Here is a 16,976-nt window from a genome sequence, read left to right as displayed (position 1 = left end):
CTGTGTAGCTGGTAGAGGGTGTGCGGGTGTTGGAAGACCCTCGAGGTCATCTCTACTGCCCTGACTCGGCCTTGAGCAAACTGAGGCCAAGGAAGAGAGAGAGAGAAAGACAGAAGAGATAGGAGACTTGCCCAGAAAATACCCTGGCTTCCGACCTGAGGCTCGTTGCTGTGCTTACCTCCGGGGCCAGAAGGCCACCACTGTCCGTCCTTGGGCCTTTCCCTCCTCTTCACGGAACCCGTGTCCCAGCTCTGGGCTCTTTTCCTGAGTCCCAGTTCAGCTCTGTGCTTCATGGCTGGCAGGGTGGGCTAGCGAGACAGGAAGGCAGCAGAAGGTGGGGTCTTCTCTTTGGAGCCTGCTGGTCCTCCAGCCAGGGCCTTGGGTACCGGCCTGGCCAGCCTTTGTGCCTGAGAGGGCACGGCATTGGGCCTGGGAGCCTGGTCCCAGTGAGTCACTTTGGGAGATGCAGCTGGGCTATTGCTGGACGTTACTCAGCAGGGAAGCACGCTCCTGTCCCCTGTGGCTGGGGAAGGGCCAGAGAGAACACAGACTCCTTCCCAGGGCTTGGCAACTCAGCTCCCCGCCTCTCTCTGGCCCAGAGAACTGTGATGGGCAAGTGAGGCGCCTGCTTGAGTGAGCCAGTGTTCCAAAGTCCTGGGCTCACATTCTTCCACGTTGTTGCTGTGATGGGATGGTCACGTGGCTCTGAGAAATTCACGACCCACACTGAGAGTCCAGCATTGAGCTGGGTGCAGAGGTGGCCATGTGCTTTGGTGTGTGGGCCTGGGTCATCCCGGCTAAGGGTCAGAGCAGCTGCTGCTCCCTTAAGACGGAGAAGGCATCCACGCTGCAAACTGGTGCCTCTGGGAAGATGAGCAGCACAGACAGACGTCAGCTCACTGCATGCAGGTGGGACAGGGTTCTGAAGGCTGGACTTTTACTGGCCAGCCCCAGGGACAAGGCTGTGCTTTGGCACATGGTGTCAGCTCCATAAACGTTCATCTAAGTTGGGAAGGAAGCTGAACCTGACACACGCAGCCATCTAAAAACAAGAAAGGCCTGCAGGATGGGTGTACCCCAGCGCTGGGAGGCCCTGGGTGCTGGCGGAGAAAGGAGGGCTCCCTAGTGGAGGAGCCACAGGGCACAGACCCGGATGCTCGAGATGGACATGGCAAGTTCATGCCCTTGACAGCCTCTGTGTCCAGTTGGGAAGCTGACATGGAAGCAGAGTGTCACGGTTCCAGTTCTCGAGTGTTCTGAGGCTAGCAGAGCTGGTGGAGGGGTGGGGGGTGGCGGCAGAAACCGAGAGGATGAGGCGGACTTGGCCAAGGGGAGGGGGCCTCTGCAGGCTGAGACCGAGTGACCCATGGTGGCAAGGTGTCAGGGGTGCTTACGGAGCTAAGGCTGTGGAGGTGAGGGGACTGATCATGGCTGGAGGAGGGCTTCCTGCAGGTGGCCTGGGCTGGCAGAGGTCGGGGAGGGCCGCCACAGGTCATGGGCTTAGAGCCGGGAGATGAGGCCAGGCCAGGGAGCCTCGATCCAACACACACACACACACACACACACCCTCTGGCCTGGTCTAGTCCAAGACACAGTTCACTGCCCTCTGGACACGCCTTTTCCAAAAACCAGTAGGGCTGTGTGCTCCCCTCCTTCAAGGGGTCTAGCCCCTCACACAAAGGAAGGAGAAAGACTGAGGTTCACAGCCTTTATGAGGTTAAGAAATTCTCTCGGGCAAAGCTTGCCAAGGCTTGGAGCTGAGACTTAAGAGGCGCATTCCCGGAGGTCCAGAGGCAGGCAAGGGCAGTCCTGGACGCCCTCGGCCACCGACACCCCCTCGGCCGTGTCCCTCCCCTGCAGGCTACCTGAACGTGCTGGTTAACAGCCAGTGGAAGTCGCGCTGGTGCTCCGTCAGGGACAGTCACCTGTACTTCTACCAGGACCGGAACCGGAGCAAGGCGGCCCAGCAGCCCCTCAGCCTGCTTGGCTGTGAGGTGGTGCCGGACCCAAGCCCGGACCACCTCTACTCCTTCCGCATCCTCCACAACGGCGAGGAGCTGGCCAAGCTCGAGGTACCGCTGGCCGGGGCGGTTGGGGGTTGGGTAGGCAGACACGGCCAGGGCGGAGGTCACGGTCACGGCTGTTTGCCCCAGGTCCTGAGGCCTGCAGTCCTACCACGGGAGATTCAGCTCAGCTGCACTTTATTTTTACTTCCTTTGCCTGAGATTGTTTGCGTTTTTAAAAAATTTCCATTCCCTTTCTGACCTCAGGGTGGTTGTGTTATAGGAACGGGACAATGAGCTATTTCCTGCACTTAGGGTAGAAGGAGTATTTATAACTCCCTAAGTTGCTGGAAAAACTTTCTGGGGACTCAAAGCGGGTTTGTGATTTCGTTTGCGTATCACCAGATGGGACCCAGTACATAAAAATGCAGACGGTTAGGGTTCATCTTGGGGGAAGAATAAGGTTTGTGACCCAATTGCATTATTCCCACTCCCCACCCTCTGTTTGATGTTATGTTACATTTACAAAAAGAGAGGTGATGTAACGCCTTGCCATGAACTGGGCAGGCCCAAGCCAGAGTGCTTTATACACACTTAAGCACACACCCCAGTTCATTCTTGTTCACCTAGTCCTAGCTCCAGGGGTCTTCATCCTGAATTTGCTCCAATACTGCCCTCTTGTGGCTAAAAGGGGCAATTGCTCCCCAAGCACAAGCCTGTGTTCATTCCTGCATCCAGCCAGACCGTTGACAGATCAGTACCAGGATATGGTGAAGGAGACAGATGTGTTCCCTGGCACGGGACCTACCTTCAAGAACAAGAGTGAGATATGATTCAGTATCCACTTTATCACTTTTCACGGGCTGCCTCTAGCTCCTGCTGACTTAGTGATCACTAAGTAATGACTAGTAATGATAACTGAGTAATCACTGAGCGGTGGGGCAGGAGCTGTGACTATGTATGAAAGTGTGAATGTTGGGTGGGTGGGGGGCAGTGTAGAGAAAGCCTGTGGGAGGGAGTGGGGGCTGATCTTAAGAGCAGTGGTAGACCCGCTAGGCATGCATGCATGTGAGGGATGGACCATAAAGAACGCTGAACACCGAAGAAGTGATGCATTCGGACTGTGGTGTTGGAGAAGACTCTTGAGAGTCCCTTGGACTGCAAGGAGATCCATCCAGTCCATCCTAAAAGGAATCAGTCCTGAATATTCACTGGAAGGACTTAAGCTGCAACTCCAATACTTTGGCCACCTGATCAAAGAGCCAACTTCATTGGGAAAAACCCTGCTGCTGGGAAAGATTGAAGGCAGGAGGAAAAGGGGATGACAGAGGACGAGATGGTTGGACGTGGAGTTTGAACAAGCTCCGGGAGATGGTGAAGGACAGGGGAGCCTGGCGTGCTGCAGTCCATGGGGTCACAAAGAGTCAGGCACGACTGAGTGACTGAAAACAAAGACCCTGAAGGGTTTCAGGGGAGGGTGTCGTGGTCAGATTTGGATTCCAAGCTGTGTCCTCCAGCTGCTGGGTGGGGGATGGAAGGAAGGGGGACATGAAGGGGTAAAACGAGACCCATCACCCAGGGCAGCGATGGTGGCAGCAGGAACTAGAGGCAGCCCTTGAAAAGCTGTATTGAGAAATCCACCTGAAAATGAGTGGGAAAAGGAAACCAGCTAAATGTCAAACTGCACTTTCAGCTGCCCTTCTCATCATGAGCACAGAGCAAGAAGGTGGCAGAGCTGTGGCATGCTGCTAAAGCCAGCATGGCGGTTTGTTTTTCCTCAAGAAAGTAAACCTGCGGTATCTGTGGAATTCCCAGTTCTTTCTCGTTAGAAAGCCCAGGAACCATGCTGGCATTTTAATAGAAAATACTCAGTGTACAATGATTAGAATGTGTTGTCGCCTGGGGAAAACTAGGCGCTGACTTCACTGGGATTTAGTTCATGATTTGTTGGAGGTAGCTGACCTGGCATAAGGTGTATAAGACAGTTTGATTGTTAAAACCATAAACAAAAATACATTTGAATTTTGTTATTTCTTAGCAGGGATCCAGGTAGTCTTGTATATATGCATTAGGGTTGTAAACTAAAATGTGATAATTCATAAAATAGAAGTGTCAACCTAAAATGCATACATTTTAACAGTCCTCTCCGAGTCCATTAGCCCTCTAGAAATACCTGCCTACAAACATTACACGTGATGGTGCACACGTACTTCGTCACTTAGTCATATCCGACTCTTTGCAACCCTTTGGACTGTAGCCTGCCAGGCTCCTCTCTCCATGGGATTTCCCAGGCAAGAATACTGGAGTGAGTTGCTGTTCCATTCCCCAGGGGATCTTTCCGACCCGGGGATCAAACCCATGTCTCCTTCCTGCGTCTCCTACATTGCAGGCAGATTCTTTACCTGCTGAGCCCCTGGGGAAGCCCTCTAGAAATACATCTTTATAAACATTACATGTAATAAACTGGGGACAAATGCCCAGAGCATCATTGAGGCGGCACCAGGGTATCACTAGTAGCAGGAAATATTATCTGGGGTTCCTGGGGACTGAAATATACCAGCGAAAATGAGGAACATGGCTTCAAAGGCCATGCCCAGCAGGGTGGGCATCAGGGAAGAGGTGAAGAGGTCTGGGCGCCAGGCAGCACACTCCAGCCCTGCTCATGTCCCTCTCGGCTTCCTCCCAGGCCAAGTCTTCTGAGGAAATGGGCCACTGGCTAGGCCTCCTGCTCTCTGAGTCGGGCTCCAAGACAGACCCGGAAGAATTCACCTATGACTATGTGGATGCCGATAGAGTTTCCTGTATTGTGAGCGCTGCCAAAACCTCTCTGCTGTGAGTATTCAGGGACCTCTCACTCCTAGCCATCATGCTTCTAGAGCAAGGCCTAGACTGGCCTCTGGTGGTCCCTCGAGCAGCTGGGAACTCTGGGTGGGCCCTGTTCTCCCAGTAGCAGGAAGACCAGGGCCAGGGAGCAGCCCTCAGGGAGGCCCAGCAAGGAGCCAAGCCAGGCCACTGGCCCGGGGGACAGCCACTGCATCCCTGGCTCTAATTAGATTCTGTTCAACCCACTCCAGTGTTCTTGCCTGGAGAATCCCAGGGACGAGGGAACCTGGTGGGCTGCCATCTCTGGGGTAGCACAGCATCAGACACGACTGAAGCAACTTAGCAGCAGCAGCTCCTGAAGGCAGAGTGGGCACCTCTCCTGGCCTTCGCTTTCCTTGCTGTAGAGGCAGCACTTCTGCATGGCTTCCTTCCTGAGTCCCAGCACACGCTGGTGTGAGCCGACAAGGGGTACTTCTGCCTCCTGGATGAGCAAACTGGGTCCCGGAGAGAAGTGGTCTTGGGGAGGGGGCGGGTAGAGGCAGCATGGCTGTTGTTCAGTTGCTCAGTTGTGTCCAACTCTTTGTGACCCCATGGACTGCAGCACCCCAGGCATCCCCGTCCTTCACCGTCTCCTGGAGTTTGCTCAATCTCATATCCATTGAGTCAGTGATGCCGTCCAACCATCTCATCCTCTGCCAGCCCCTTCTCCTCCTGCCTTCCATCTTTCCCAGCATCAGGGTCTTTTCTAATGAGTCAGCTCTTCCCATCAGGTGGCCAAAGTGTTGGAGCTGCAGCTTCAGTCCTTCCAATGAATATTCAGGACTGATTTCCTTTAGGAGTGACTGGTTTGATTTTCTTCCCGCATGGGTGGAAGCAAACTGGGCCAAAATGGGGAAAGTGTCTGTCTGTGCTGGCCCAAGTGTACTGTGAAGATGAAATGACAGAGGATTTTGTTGTTGGGAGGAGGTCCTGAAAGGGTGGAATTCTGGGTGAGAAGACGGCTGTACTGTGCTTAGTCGCTCAGTTGGGTCCAAGAGGAGTATGGGGCAAGGGAAGATTATTTTTCAAGAAGAGACACTTGGAACCGGGAGTTCTAGTAAGAAGACCCTGGGGAGAGAGGGAGGAGATACCCCTAAACAAATAAATTCATTCTACAAGGAGATCAGGGCTCGTCCTCAGGTCTCCTGCATAGCCCGCGGATTTCACTGCGCCTCCCGTTGTTTGGAAGCCTTTGAGACTGGTGGCTTTTAGCCCCACCCCTATCCTGAATCCTCTCTCACCGTGTCTCCCAGGCTGATGCAGAGAAAGTTCTCGGAGCCGAACACTTACATCGATGGCCTGCCCAGCCAGGATCGCCAGGAGCTGCTGTACGATGATGTGGAGGTGTCAGAGCTGACAACCACGGTAAGGATGCTGGCTGGGTGGCAGCCTGGGGCTGTCTATCCCCTTCCTGCCAGGACCCAGAGCTTCAATGCCAGAGGTCGTTAGATGGTCCCCGAGAGGAATGGACTCCAAGTCACCTGCAGGGCCATCAGTGGAGAAAGCAGGGTGCAGTGAAGTTCTCTCTTATCTGCTGGGGTGGTACCACCTGCCTGGCCTGGGGACTCATCCAGATAAAAGAGCTGGTTAACCACTCTGGTTAGTGCTGGGGTGGACAGTGAGGTGCTGGGATGGAGAACAGCAACACCATTGGCCTTTTCTAAGAAACTGAAATACAGTTGATTTGCAATATTATATTTGTTTCAGATATACAGCACAGTTAGTATTTTTATAGATTATATGCCAGTAAAAGTTACTATAAAATAATGGCTATAATTCCTCATACTATACAATATATTCTCGTGGCTCATCTATTTTATACATAGTGATTTGTATCTCTTAACCACATACCCCTCTCTTGCCCCTTCCCTCTCCCCTCTTCCTACTGGTAGCCCCTGGGCTGTTTTCTGTATCAGTGTGTCTATTTTGCTACATGTCATTCATTTGTACTATTTTTTAGATTCCACATATAAGTGATACCATACAGTATTTGCCTTTCTCCGAGTTTCTTTCACTGGGCATAACATTCTCCAGGTCCATCCACATTGCTGTAAACAGCAGAATTCCATCCTCTTTCGTGGTTGAGTAATGTTCCGTTGTGTGTGTCTGCATACATGCATCAATCTTTATCCGCTCATCTGCTGATGGACACGAGGGTTGCTCCCACCTTGGCTACTGTAAACAGTACTGCTATGAACTCTGAGGTGCATGTATCTTTCCAAGCTTGCGTACTTGCTTTTTCCATGGTACGGAATTGCTGGGTCATATGGCAGTTCTATTGTCAGTGTTTTGCGGCACCTCTCGACTGTTATCCATAGTGGCTGCACCAGTTTGCGTTCCCACCATCAGTGAACAAGCTTTCCTTTTTATCCACATCCTTGTCAACACTTGTTATTTGTAGGCTTTTTGAAGACAGCCATTCTGATAGGTTTGTGAGGTAGTTTCTCATTGTGTCTCTGTTGCATTTCTCTAATAATTAGTGATGTCAAGCATGTTTTCATGTTGACTGTTGGCCATCTGTCTGTCTTCTTTGGAAAAAATGTCTATTCCAGTCTTCCACCCATTTTTTAATGGGGTGGCTTTTTTAAAAATATAGAGATATATGAGCTATTTGTATATTTTGGATATTAACCCCTTGTTGGGTCATTTTCTCACATTCCATAGATTGTCTTTTTTATCTTGCTGATGGTTTCCTTTGCTGTGCAACAATTTTTAACTAGGTCCCGTTTATTTTTGCTTTTATTTCTTTTGCCTTATTAGACAAACCCCCCCAACTATTGCATGATTTCTGTCAGAGTGTTCTATGTTCTCTTCTAGGAGTTTTGCGGTTTCCGGTCTTACACTGAGGTCTTTAATTCATTTTGAGATTATTTCTCAACTGTGGTATGAGGAAACGTTCAAATCTTGTTGCTTAGACATTAGCTGTCCAGACACTATTAGCCTTTGAGGCTCAGATTGGTGGCAGAGGTGGAATCATCACCTTGACAGCTGGCTCCAGTCACGGGGTATGGACCTCTGTGCTGGGGCATCTGTGGGCGATCTCATTTCATCCCAGCCACCTGAGAGGGAGGGACTCCTAGCCCCTTCTCTCCAGATGAGGAAGTCAAGTCAGGGAGATGAAGTACTGTGCCCTGGGTCTCCCACCTCTTGAATGGCCTATCCAGGAGGTGAGCCCAGGCCTTCTAACTCCAGCTCTTCAGGAGGCTCCTCAGGAAGGAGGTCTGGTGACCTTGGGCACAGGGAAGGGACAGGAGCTCTGCAGCAGGACTGGCATCCCCTCCAGGGCTCCAGGACCCAAGGCAGTGGAGAAAGCCCCCTGATTCTTCCCCATGCAGGGGGAAGCCCCCGAGGAAGCCAGCCCTGCAACAGATGTTTCGGGTGAGCCTGACCCTGACCGTGTGTACCTGGACCTCACGCCCATCAAGTCCTTCCTACACAGCGACAGCGGTGCCCAGGCCCGGGCCGCATCACCCACGCCGCCCCACCAGGACCCTCCGGCCGAGACTCTCCCTCTCCCTGAAGACTCAGACCCCGCCCCTGATGAGCCCCTCATAAAGTCTCCAGAGAACCCCGAGTTGCAGGTACAGGGGCTCCCGCAGTGGGTGAGCTAGCCTTACCTTCTCGGGGGGCCCCTTGGCTGGCTGAATCCTATTTGCTTTCTCCCACTCAGATGCAGCAGGAGAGTCAGGAACCTGAGGAGCCCTCCCTGGGAGGCACAGAGGTCAAGCTCCAGGCTGCACAGCAGAAGGCCTCCTCTTCCCTGAGCTGCCCTGACACGGTGGCTGTCGCCCCGGCCGGGTCCAGCCCACCTGTGAAGGACAGGCTGAAGGCAACCAGTGCAGGTGCCTGTGCTAGATAAGAGCTGAAGGTTTTGGAAAGGGCTTGGGGGCTTCCCTGGTGGCTCAGATGGTAAAGAGTCTGCCTGCAACGCAGGAGACTTGGGTTCAATCCCTGGGTCAGGAAGATCCCTGGAGTAGGAAATAGCAACCGACTCCGGTATTTTTGCCTGGAGAATTCCATGGACAGAGGAGCCTGGTGGGATATAGTTCACAGGGGTGCAAAGAGTTGGACACGACTGAGCGACTAACACGTTTACTTGGAGAGGTTAGTCTGATTGCCTCCCTTTCAGATGAGGAAAGAAAGGCCCAGAGAGCTGGAGGACTTGCCCAGCGTCTCATAGCAAAGGAGGGGTAGGCTCAGTTTCCTTTTCTGTCCCTGCTAGGCTGGTCTGGCATCCACCTCTAACCTACTTCCAGAGTGCTGGGTTCTGCCTGAGCCTGTAGAGTTGGGTGGGACTGCCCTCAGGGGCCAGCCCGACTGACCCAGGGGGTTCCCCTCCCTCTGGGTCTGCAGAGATCAAACTTGGCAAGAACCGGACAGAAGCCGAGGTGAAGCGGTACACAGAGGAGAAGGAGAGGCTTGAGAAGAAGAAGGAGGAGATCCGAGGGCACCTGGCTCAGCTCCGGAGGGAGAAACGGGAGCTGAAGGAGACCCTGTTAAAGTGTACAGGTAGGTACCACCTCCTCTCAAGGGAGATGGCCCCTGGAGGGGCCAGGGCTTTCCAGGGGCGCAAATCCAGATCTGTGCACATGGCCTGCAGCCCCCTCAACCTTTGGGACAGGTGGGTGCTCCCCGCAAAGTCCTCCCCTTCCAGCCTGTCTGAAAGGTCACTGTCCTATATCAGGATGTAGTTGAAAAAGCAGGAAATCTCTAAAATTATGTGTCTCAACCTGAAATGTGTCATTCCATTTAAGACAAATGTCTGTTTCTTGGCCCATTTCTGCAGTAATGCCAAGGTCTTTCCCTGCCCTCTGGGCCGGCTGATGGGAGCCCCGGGTCATGGTTCCTGCATTAACCACATCTCTAATGCTTCAACTGGCCATCTCTTTACAAGCGCCTTAAGTCTGTGTTCATTTTAAGGAAATCTGCATCCTTGTAGATTATTTTCCAAGTCATCCTCATATCATCCTTCAGCTGTTTCCTAGCAGCTTATCCCTCGTAAGACCTTTAAGTAGCATTTGACTTCATTTTTAGAGAGTAACTCCATGTACTTTAATATTTAAGCTGTGAATGTCTCTCAGTTGTGTCTGACTCTTTTGACCCCATAGACTATACAGTCCATGGAATTCTCCAGGCCAGAATACTGGAGTGGGGAGTCTTTCCCTTCTCCAGGGGATCTTTCCAACCCAGTGATCGAACCCAGGTCTCCCACATTGCAGGAGGATTCTTTACCAGCTGAGACACAAGGGAAGCACAAGAATATTGGAGTGGGTAGCCTGTCCCTTCTCCAGTGGATCTTCCTGACCCAGGAATCGAACCGGGGTCTCCTGCATTGCAGGCAGATTCTTTACCAATTGAGCTATCAGTGAAGCCCATTAGACTCACACTAACCAACATAAACAGTTGATCCCTGAGAATCTTACAAACATGATTGGTAGAAGAAAGGTAAGGGGGGCATGAGATGTGACCGACTTTTTAAAAAAGATTACATCTTCACTGATAAGAATTCATAGACCATTTGCACATGGTTTTCAGTATATTCACAGAGTTGTGCAGCCATTACCAGAGTCAACTTGAGAACATTTCCATCGCCCATACTCACGGGCAGTCAGTCGGGGCTCAGGATTCCATTCTGAACATGTGGTACCATCCTTTCCTCTGCAGTGAGCTCCTAGCATGGACTCTTGGTTGAGTCATCATTTCCTGGTGCTACAGGAAGAGCCTGAGGACACCAGGGTGAAGAGGGGAGGGTAAGACAGGGCTGAGAAGGTGGCAGGGTTGAGGACCCTGGCTCCATTAGGCCCAGCGAAGCAGCACATGCCAAGAGGATTGAGGGAACCATGTGGGGCAAGTTGAAACAGCCCAACCATCCTCCAGAGGTCACCAATAAAGCTTATTTCTCCCTTTGAGGTTGCTGTCACCATGGCAGGTATTGACACAACCAGAGTCCCTAAGGGCCTACCAGGAGGGACGTTAGGCCTCAGATTCAGGCCCTCTTGTGAAGGCGGAGCTCTGCTGCCAGAGCCTCCCCAGCCTTTGCAGAATGGAGACACAGGACCTGGGCTCCTGGACTTGGAGGCTGTCCGCCACCCACTGAGAGGCCTGTCCCCGCTCTCAGGGTCAGAGTCAGGGCAGTGGTGCACAGCCCCTCGGGGGCTGTGTTTCGGCATGGTGTGTGTGTGTGAACCCATCCTGCCCCTGGTGTGACTTCTGGCTGAAAGGCTGCAAACTTCTCTCTGCAGACAAGGGGGCAGCGGCCAGCCTGGAGCAGAAGCTGAAGGAGGTGGACGAGGAGTGCAGGGTGGAGGAGCGCAGGCGTGTGGACCTGGAGCTCAGCATCGTGGAGGTGAAGGACAGCCTGAGGAAGGCGGAGGCTGGGCCCGTGACGCTGGGCACCACCGTGGACACCACCCACCTGGAGAGCGTGAGCCCCCGGGTGAGTCCGGGTGCCCCATCCCCATGGGCCAAGTGCGGGATGAGCCATGCCTCCCTGCCCTTAACTCAGCCCTCGCTCTCCTCTGACACCACAGCCCAAAGTGGCCACCCCGACTCCTGCCTCCGACTGTACCCCGGTCAACTCTGCAACTGCGCTCAAGAACAGGCCTCTGTCAGTCATGGTCACGGGCAAAGGCACCGTCCTCCAGAAAGCCAAGGTAAGCGGTCACTCCTGTGCTCTTTCAGGGGCCCCTGGAGGACAGAACTGTCACCAGGGTGGTGGAGGGCGCCCTTCTGGCCCAGGCGGCACTTTGCTCCTCTGAGCACAGGCTCTGCGGGAAGAGGCGGGAGGCTGGGACTTGGCTGTGTCTTTGGCCTTGACCAACCAGAAAGGTGCTTGCCTTGGTTCTGTGTCCTTGCAAGTCCACCTGAGGGCGTGCAAATGCTTTGCGCTGCCCACCACGTGATTATCAGTAGATTGGGGGCGGGGAGGGGGGGGGAGGCGGGGGTAGAGGAGAGGAGCAGCTCAGAGACAGAGAGGGGCTGGAGAGTTTTCCAGTTTAAAGAGAACCTCAGTGATTCTGAAGGGTGTCTGTCAGGAAAACGAAAGCCGCAGATACAGATGGGTGATGGGTTTGCCAGAAGCCATCCATGCAGCTGGCGGTGAGGGGTAAACGAGAGCAGATTTATCCCTGGGAGCTGGATGAGGAGCGTTATGAACCCTTGACTCATTTGTACAGTAAAGAGCATGCCTAGAGCTGCCTGTGTTTTTGGCAAATGCTGCTCCTTAGCACAGGAAGCTCTCATTGCTGTCCTGCTTATTACCTGCTGGAGGTATCGTGAGGCACTGGTACCAATGACTGTCTTAAATCCATTTAAGCACATGAGCACCGAGGCAGACGTCACTCAGCCTCTGTCTGTTGCTCCATGGCCTCAAAATCTCTGAACAGGGGCTCCAAGCAACAGGGAACAAACACACGGGGGTTGAACCTTAATTGCCATCTCTCTTCCTAGCTGCTTCTATGAGTATGTAGGTTGGCTGCGGAGGATAACTAACTTTCTTCTCTTGGGGGGCGGGATGCTGGTGTTTGAACGGTACCCTAGGAATGGGAGAAGAAAGGAGCAAGTTAGGAAACAAACTTCCTGTCAATATGGACCTTGGTGACAATCCTGCTTCGTTACAGTCTTCATTCAAGCAGCAACTCTGTGAAAGGGTGAGTCTGTTTACAAGGAAAAGGAAGAACTGGGGTTCTGTGAATGGAATACTTCGGCTAAGAGGAGGCTCTGTCCCTGTGCAGGGCCAAAGGAAATAATACAAGACTTTTTTGGAGACCCAAGTCTATTGGTTGTAAACAGGACATTGCTGTAGTTAGGAGTATTCTATGTTTCTTCCTTGAAATTTTCATCCACTGTTTTATCAGACTTTTTAAATGAAAAGTTTCTGATGTGGAGGCCTTGGTGGAGGAGAAATCAAGGTAGCAGGATCTTGTCTCACTGATCACAGGGCTTTGGTGAGAGTATATCTCAACTCCTGACCGTCATCTCCTATCTGATACTTAGTAGTGTCAGGGGCTAAACCGTCCTTGTCTTCAACTGTGTAAAAACCATCTTTTTTTTTTTTTTTTTTTTTTAAGAAATGGTAATTGGGAAAATATCTGGGACCAAGCTGAGGCACTGTTTCTGGTAAATTAAGGACTTTTTTCAGGCTAAAGTGGGCCTGAAACAATTGCTTTTAAATAAAAATTTTAAATGATGCTGTATTATATAGGAAAAAAAATGTTTAAAGTCCTGTAATTTAGAACAGTGAAAAGTGTCTTTTGAGATTTAACTGACTTTTTACATTACCATAGAAACAAGATTACCCTGTGTTTACAGATTCAGTCCCATGGAAAGGCCATTTTTAAGAGAAGTTATTTAATCCAGTGCTCTCTTAGTCCCTGTTTTTTAAGTTGTGCTTGATGTCCAGGCCCTTTCCAAGAAAAAAGAAGGGGGGCAAATTTTGTTCCGGGTGCTCTCTTTTTTTAAAATTGACAGTGCTCTTGTTTATGTTGCCTGTTTCTCTTCCGATGGCATTGTTAACACAGGTTAAAACCATTTCATCTATCATCTCTGCCTCATTTCTGGGGGTTCTGAATCAGAGTTCTCTAACACTGGTTCCTGGGAACTAAAGGTCTTTTGAGTCTGTTTTCTTATTGTCTTTCTATTCCCAGGACATTTATTTCCTTTGTCATTAACACTTGGTGTCCCAAGTGGTGAGTTAGATTTTTTTTTAATAAAATGTTCATTGTATTTTGGGTGTTCTTGTATTTCATGGGATAACGTGGCAAGGCCTGGTAGACTTCTACTTCAAGGGGGAAACATTGTGGATATTTATACACTGAACTTCAAACTATGTGAGTGAAAACACAGAACTACAAGGTAGGATCCTAGCAGGAGACTTTAAGCCTCCTAACAAGAAGTAGCAGAGGTAAGGCTGAAAGATTTTAGTATGATAAAGACATGGGAAACATCTTTAGAAGCTGATCATATATAACAATGACTGAAAATCAATACTTTAAAACACACTCCTAGATATTCTTAGTGTTAGTCGCCCAGCTGTGCCCAACTCTTTGCGACCCCATGGACTGCAGCCCACCAGGCTCTTCTGTCCATGAGATTTTCCAGGCAAGGGTACGGGAGTGGGTTGCCATTTCCTTCTCCAGGGTATCATCCAGACCAAGGGATCAAACCCGGATCTCCTGCACTGCAGGCAGATTCTTTACCGACTGAGCTAATAGATAATTCTTAGAGGAGTAAAAATCATACCCATACTTGAAATGTTGCCTTAGTAGTAATAATTTAAAATGGCAAAACCAAATTTCTGACTCCTTAAAAAGACAGCCTACAGCAATATTAAATGGCAGAACTGAAAAAAGAGGCCTTAAGTACCGATACTGACAGTCCTTTTGAATTACAAGAAAAATGCTATGAATATAGCAGCTTGAAAGTTTGAGGACTATATATTCATATTTTTCATTTTAGAAAGTTAGCACAGCTCTGATACTAAAATTCCAACACATAAAAGAAAAACATTCCAATATATTATAAAAGACAATCTCATTTTTGAACATAGATTGAAAAAAAACTTTAAAATATTGGCAAATGAAATTCAGCAGTGTTTAAAGAACCAGACATTGCAACCAAATAGCATTTATCCAAGAAATCAAAGGTGGTTCACCAACTGAAAATACAAATAGGCATTTTATCATATTAACCAATCAAATGTGGAAAAAACATCTCAAAGGGAGCAGAAATGCAAACCACAAATCTCAATACTCCTAATAAACACTCTGTAATCCAGGAATAGAAGCAAGCATTCCTTATCAAGTAATGCACAGAGAGTAACAATGATAAAAACGTCCTTTCAAGTCAAGAACCAGCTACAGTCCACTACTTGTTAAAACATCATTCTGGAGGTCCTAGACAATGCAAAATGACAAGAAAAAGTAGTATAAAATTTCAAAAGGAGAGACAAAACTGTCATTACTTGTAAATGCTATCTTTCTAGAAAAGCAGAGTCAGCTATTCAAACTAAAGCAGCTGGCTGGGATAAAGATCATTTGGAGAAAATAAAAGACTTATGATCTATCTGCAATGTTTAAGTTTTTACAAGGAGAACATATTTGTATATTATGTAATTAAAATAAAAGCCAGTTTCTTTAAAAAGAAAGAAAAAGGGTTAGCTGGGAAAAGATCACTTAAAGTTATCTTGTCAGGAGTTCCCTCTTCCACTACTAGAACCCAGAAAGGGTTAAACTCCAGCAGCACCTTCGCTAGAAAAGGTTAAAATTTTTTTTCACCCCAAGGGCTGAAACCTAAAAATAGCAACAGTAAGGTCTTTAATATGTTAGGCTAGGCCCAGGGCCCAGTTTTGTGCGGTTTTTAAGTCCAGTTCAAATGGGACATCCAAATATCAACCCTGAGCCAGACAAAGAGCCTACATTATGAAATGATTAAACTGCTGTTGATGTAGAAGACAATGGAATTCTCTAACATCAGCCATCAGCACCTACCGGGTGGGCACGTGACTCTGCTCTGATATTGCTTTTACCTTGGCAGAAGGCAATGACTGGAATGGAAATGACTGTCATGCACAGTGCTTGGCACACTGGACTTGTTTTTAACATCTAATAAAACCACAGTGATGACCTTCCAAGTACTTTGCACCAGAAATCCTGAAGTTCTTAAAGCTAAAAGCAGTATTTAAATCAACGTAGCCTCGAATGTTTGCCCATAAAACATCACATTAAGGTATTTACATTAAAAATAAAAACTATGATAAAGTGTCTGGATTTAAATCAGAGCTCTGCAAAGGCTTCTACTGAAAACCAACTCCCAACTCGACCACCTGGGCAGAGAATTGATTTGTTAAGGACTGTGGGATAAGCAAATATCCAGTTCGCCAGAGAATATGCTATCTAAGCCTTTTTGCCATTTAGGGACAAATGCTCCTGTTAAATAAACACAACCAATGTCACTTCTTGAAATATTCCTTTTAAAACCAGGTATGAAAAACAAAACTAAAACCAAGGCAGCATAAGATCTATATCGAAAAAAGCCAACCCCTCAAATCTCTTTGTTCTACCTTGACTGAGTTTAAGAATTCTGCTCCTTTTTGACCCCCAAAGGGAGAGTAAGACAGGCACTCAAGAAACACCCCACAATGAACCCTCTTAAGTAAACACTAAGAAGCCTCTCGAAGGGAGTGCTGGTCACCTTAGGTGGCCCCTCGGGTCCAGGGCTGTTTGCACACTTAGCCCCTCCCCCCCCAGGGCTGTTTGCACACTCAGCCCCTCCCCCTCAGGCAAAGAGCTGGTCAGTCAGTCTCCTTCCAGTCTGAGGCCTTTCCAAGTCCCACACAGGGATCCCGTCACCAGAACAAGTCACGATGCCGCCCAAGCCCCTCTTCAAACTATAGAATGAATGCATCTGGAGCATCTTCGGGGAAAGATGTGTTTAAAAGTCCACCCTCCGTCCATCCTGAGATGCCATCATCGAGTCAGGGGTCTGTCATCACTGCCTTCTTGGGCATAACTGTCCCAGCAATGTCCTGTTTAGCCATCACCGTGGGCAACGTGAGCTTCAAACAGGCCATCAGAAGTCTCCAGGTTCCTCTGCTACTCCTCGGGGGACACGCGGCAGATGGCACCAGCTCAACAGTGCACAATTCGGTCAGCAAAACATGTGAAGAGTTCTCAGTGTGGTCGTGAAGGGGGTAACCAGCTGCTACCATGTCCCTGGGTAGCTCTGTCTGCAGCTGAGCCCTCTCTTCTCCCTGGGGCAGGACAGTGGGCAGGAGGGTTCAGACGGGGCTGGAGGCAGAGACCACAGACAGGGTGCTCTGCTGAGGGTAGGCTCCCTTTCAGTGCCCAGGGGGCCCACGCCTTCTTTGTAGGCCCAGCTGGGAGGGGCTCAGTGGCTGCCCTCCTGCAGGCTCTCGGCCGGAGCCACGTGCCTTGAGGGCATCTCCTCTCAAGGCCCCTAGGAAAGAAGTGAACTTTGAGGATGTGAGGGTCTGAGTCCTCTTCTTAACCAACTAGCAACCTTATGGGCCCCATTGTGCCTTGCGCTTAGGCTAAGCCAAGCAGAAAGTGCCCCTCACAGCCCTCCCCGTATTAGGAAAACCACCTCTGCCAG

The 16,976-nt window shown here is 50.0% G+C and overlaps 2 protein-coding genes across 14 annotated transcripts in view; one reads left to right on the top strand and one right to left on the bottom strand.

The window, feature by feature from the left end:
* The window catches only part of AFAP1L2 (actin filament associated protein 1 like 2), a 117,736-nt gene extending 104,147 nt beyond the window's left edge, over window positions 1-13,589 (top strand). For all 5 annotated transcript variants that reach the window (XM_069567607.1, XM_069567605.2, XM_069567606.1 and 2 more), the window contains 9 exons: window positions 1,861-2,072; window positions 4,690-4,835; window positions 6,119-6,230; window positions 8,201-8,446; window positions 8,536-8,707; window positions 9,219-9,374; window positions 11,108-11,301; window positions 11,396-11,518; window positions 12,405-13,589. In XM_069567607.1, the coding sequence (XP_069423708.1) occupies window positions 1,861-2,072; window positions 4,690-4,835; window positions 6,119-6,230; window positions 8,201-8,446; window positions 8,536-8,707; window positions 9,219-9,374; window positions 11,108-11,301; window positions 11,396-11,518; window positions 12,405-12,431 (1,388 nt within the window). In that variant the 3' untranslated portion in view covers window positions 12,432-13,589. The remainder of the gene's footprint in view (window positions 1-1,860; window positions 2,073-4,689; window positions 4,836-6,118; window positions 6,231-8,200; window positions 8,447-8,535; window positions 8,708-9,218; window positions 9,375-11,107; window positions 11,302-11,395; window positions 11,519-12,404) is intronic.
* VWA2 (von Willebrand factor A domain containing 2) overlaps window positions 6,161-16,976 on the bottom strand; it is a 60,584-nt gene continuing 49,768 nt past the window's right edge. For 3 of the 9 annotated variants that reach the window (XM_069567594.1, XM_069567597.1, XM_069567598.1), the window contains one exon: window positions 6,161-6,346. In XM_069567594.1, the coding sequence (XP_069423695.1) occupies window positions 6,213-6,346 (134 nt within the window). In that variant the 3' untranslated portion in view covers window positions 6,161-6,212. Of the gene's footprint in view, window positions 6,347-14,358; window positions 16,821-16,976 lie in introns of those variants that run through there. The other 6 variants (XM_069567602.1, XM_069567595.1, XM_069567601.1 and 3 more) reach the window with 2 other exon arrangements.

The sequence above is a fragment of the Ovis canadensis genome, chromosome 22 (assembly GCF_042477335.2).
Source record: "Ovis canadensis isolate MfBH-ARS-UI-01 breed Bighorn chromosome 22, ARS-UI_OviCan_v2, whole genome shotgun sequence".
Lineage (NCBI taxonomy): Eukaryota > Metazoa > Chordata > Mammalia > Artiodactyla > Bovidae > Ovis > Ovis canadensis.
This window is presented reverse-complemented; position numbering and strand designations above follow the sequence as displayed.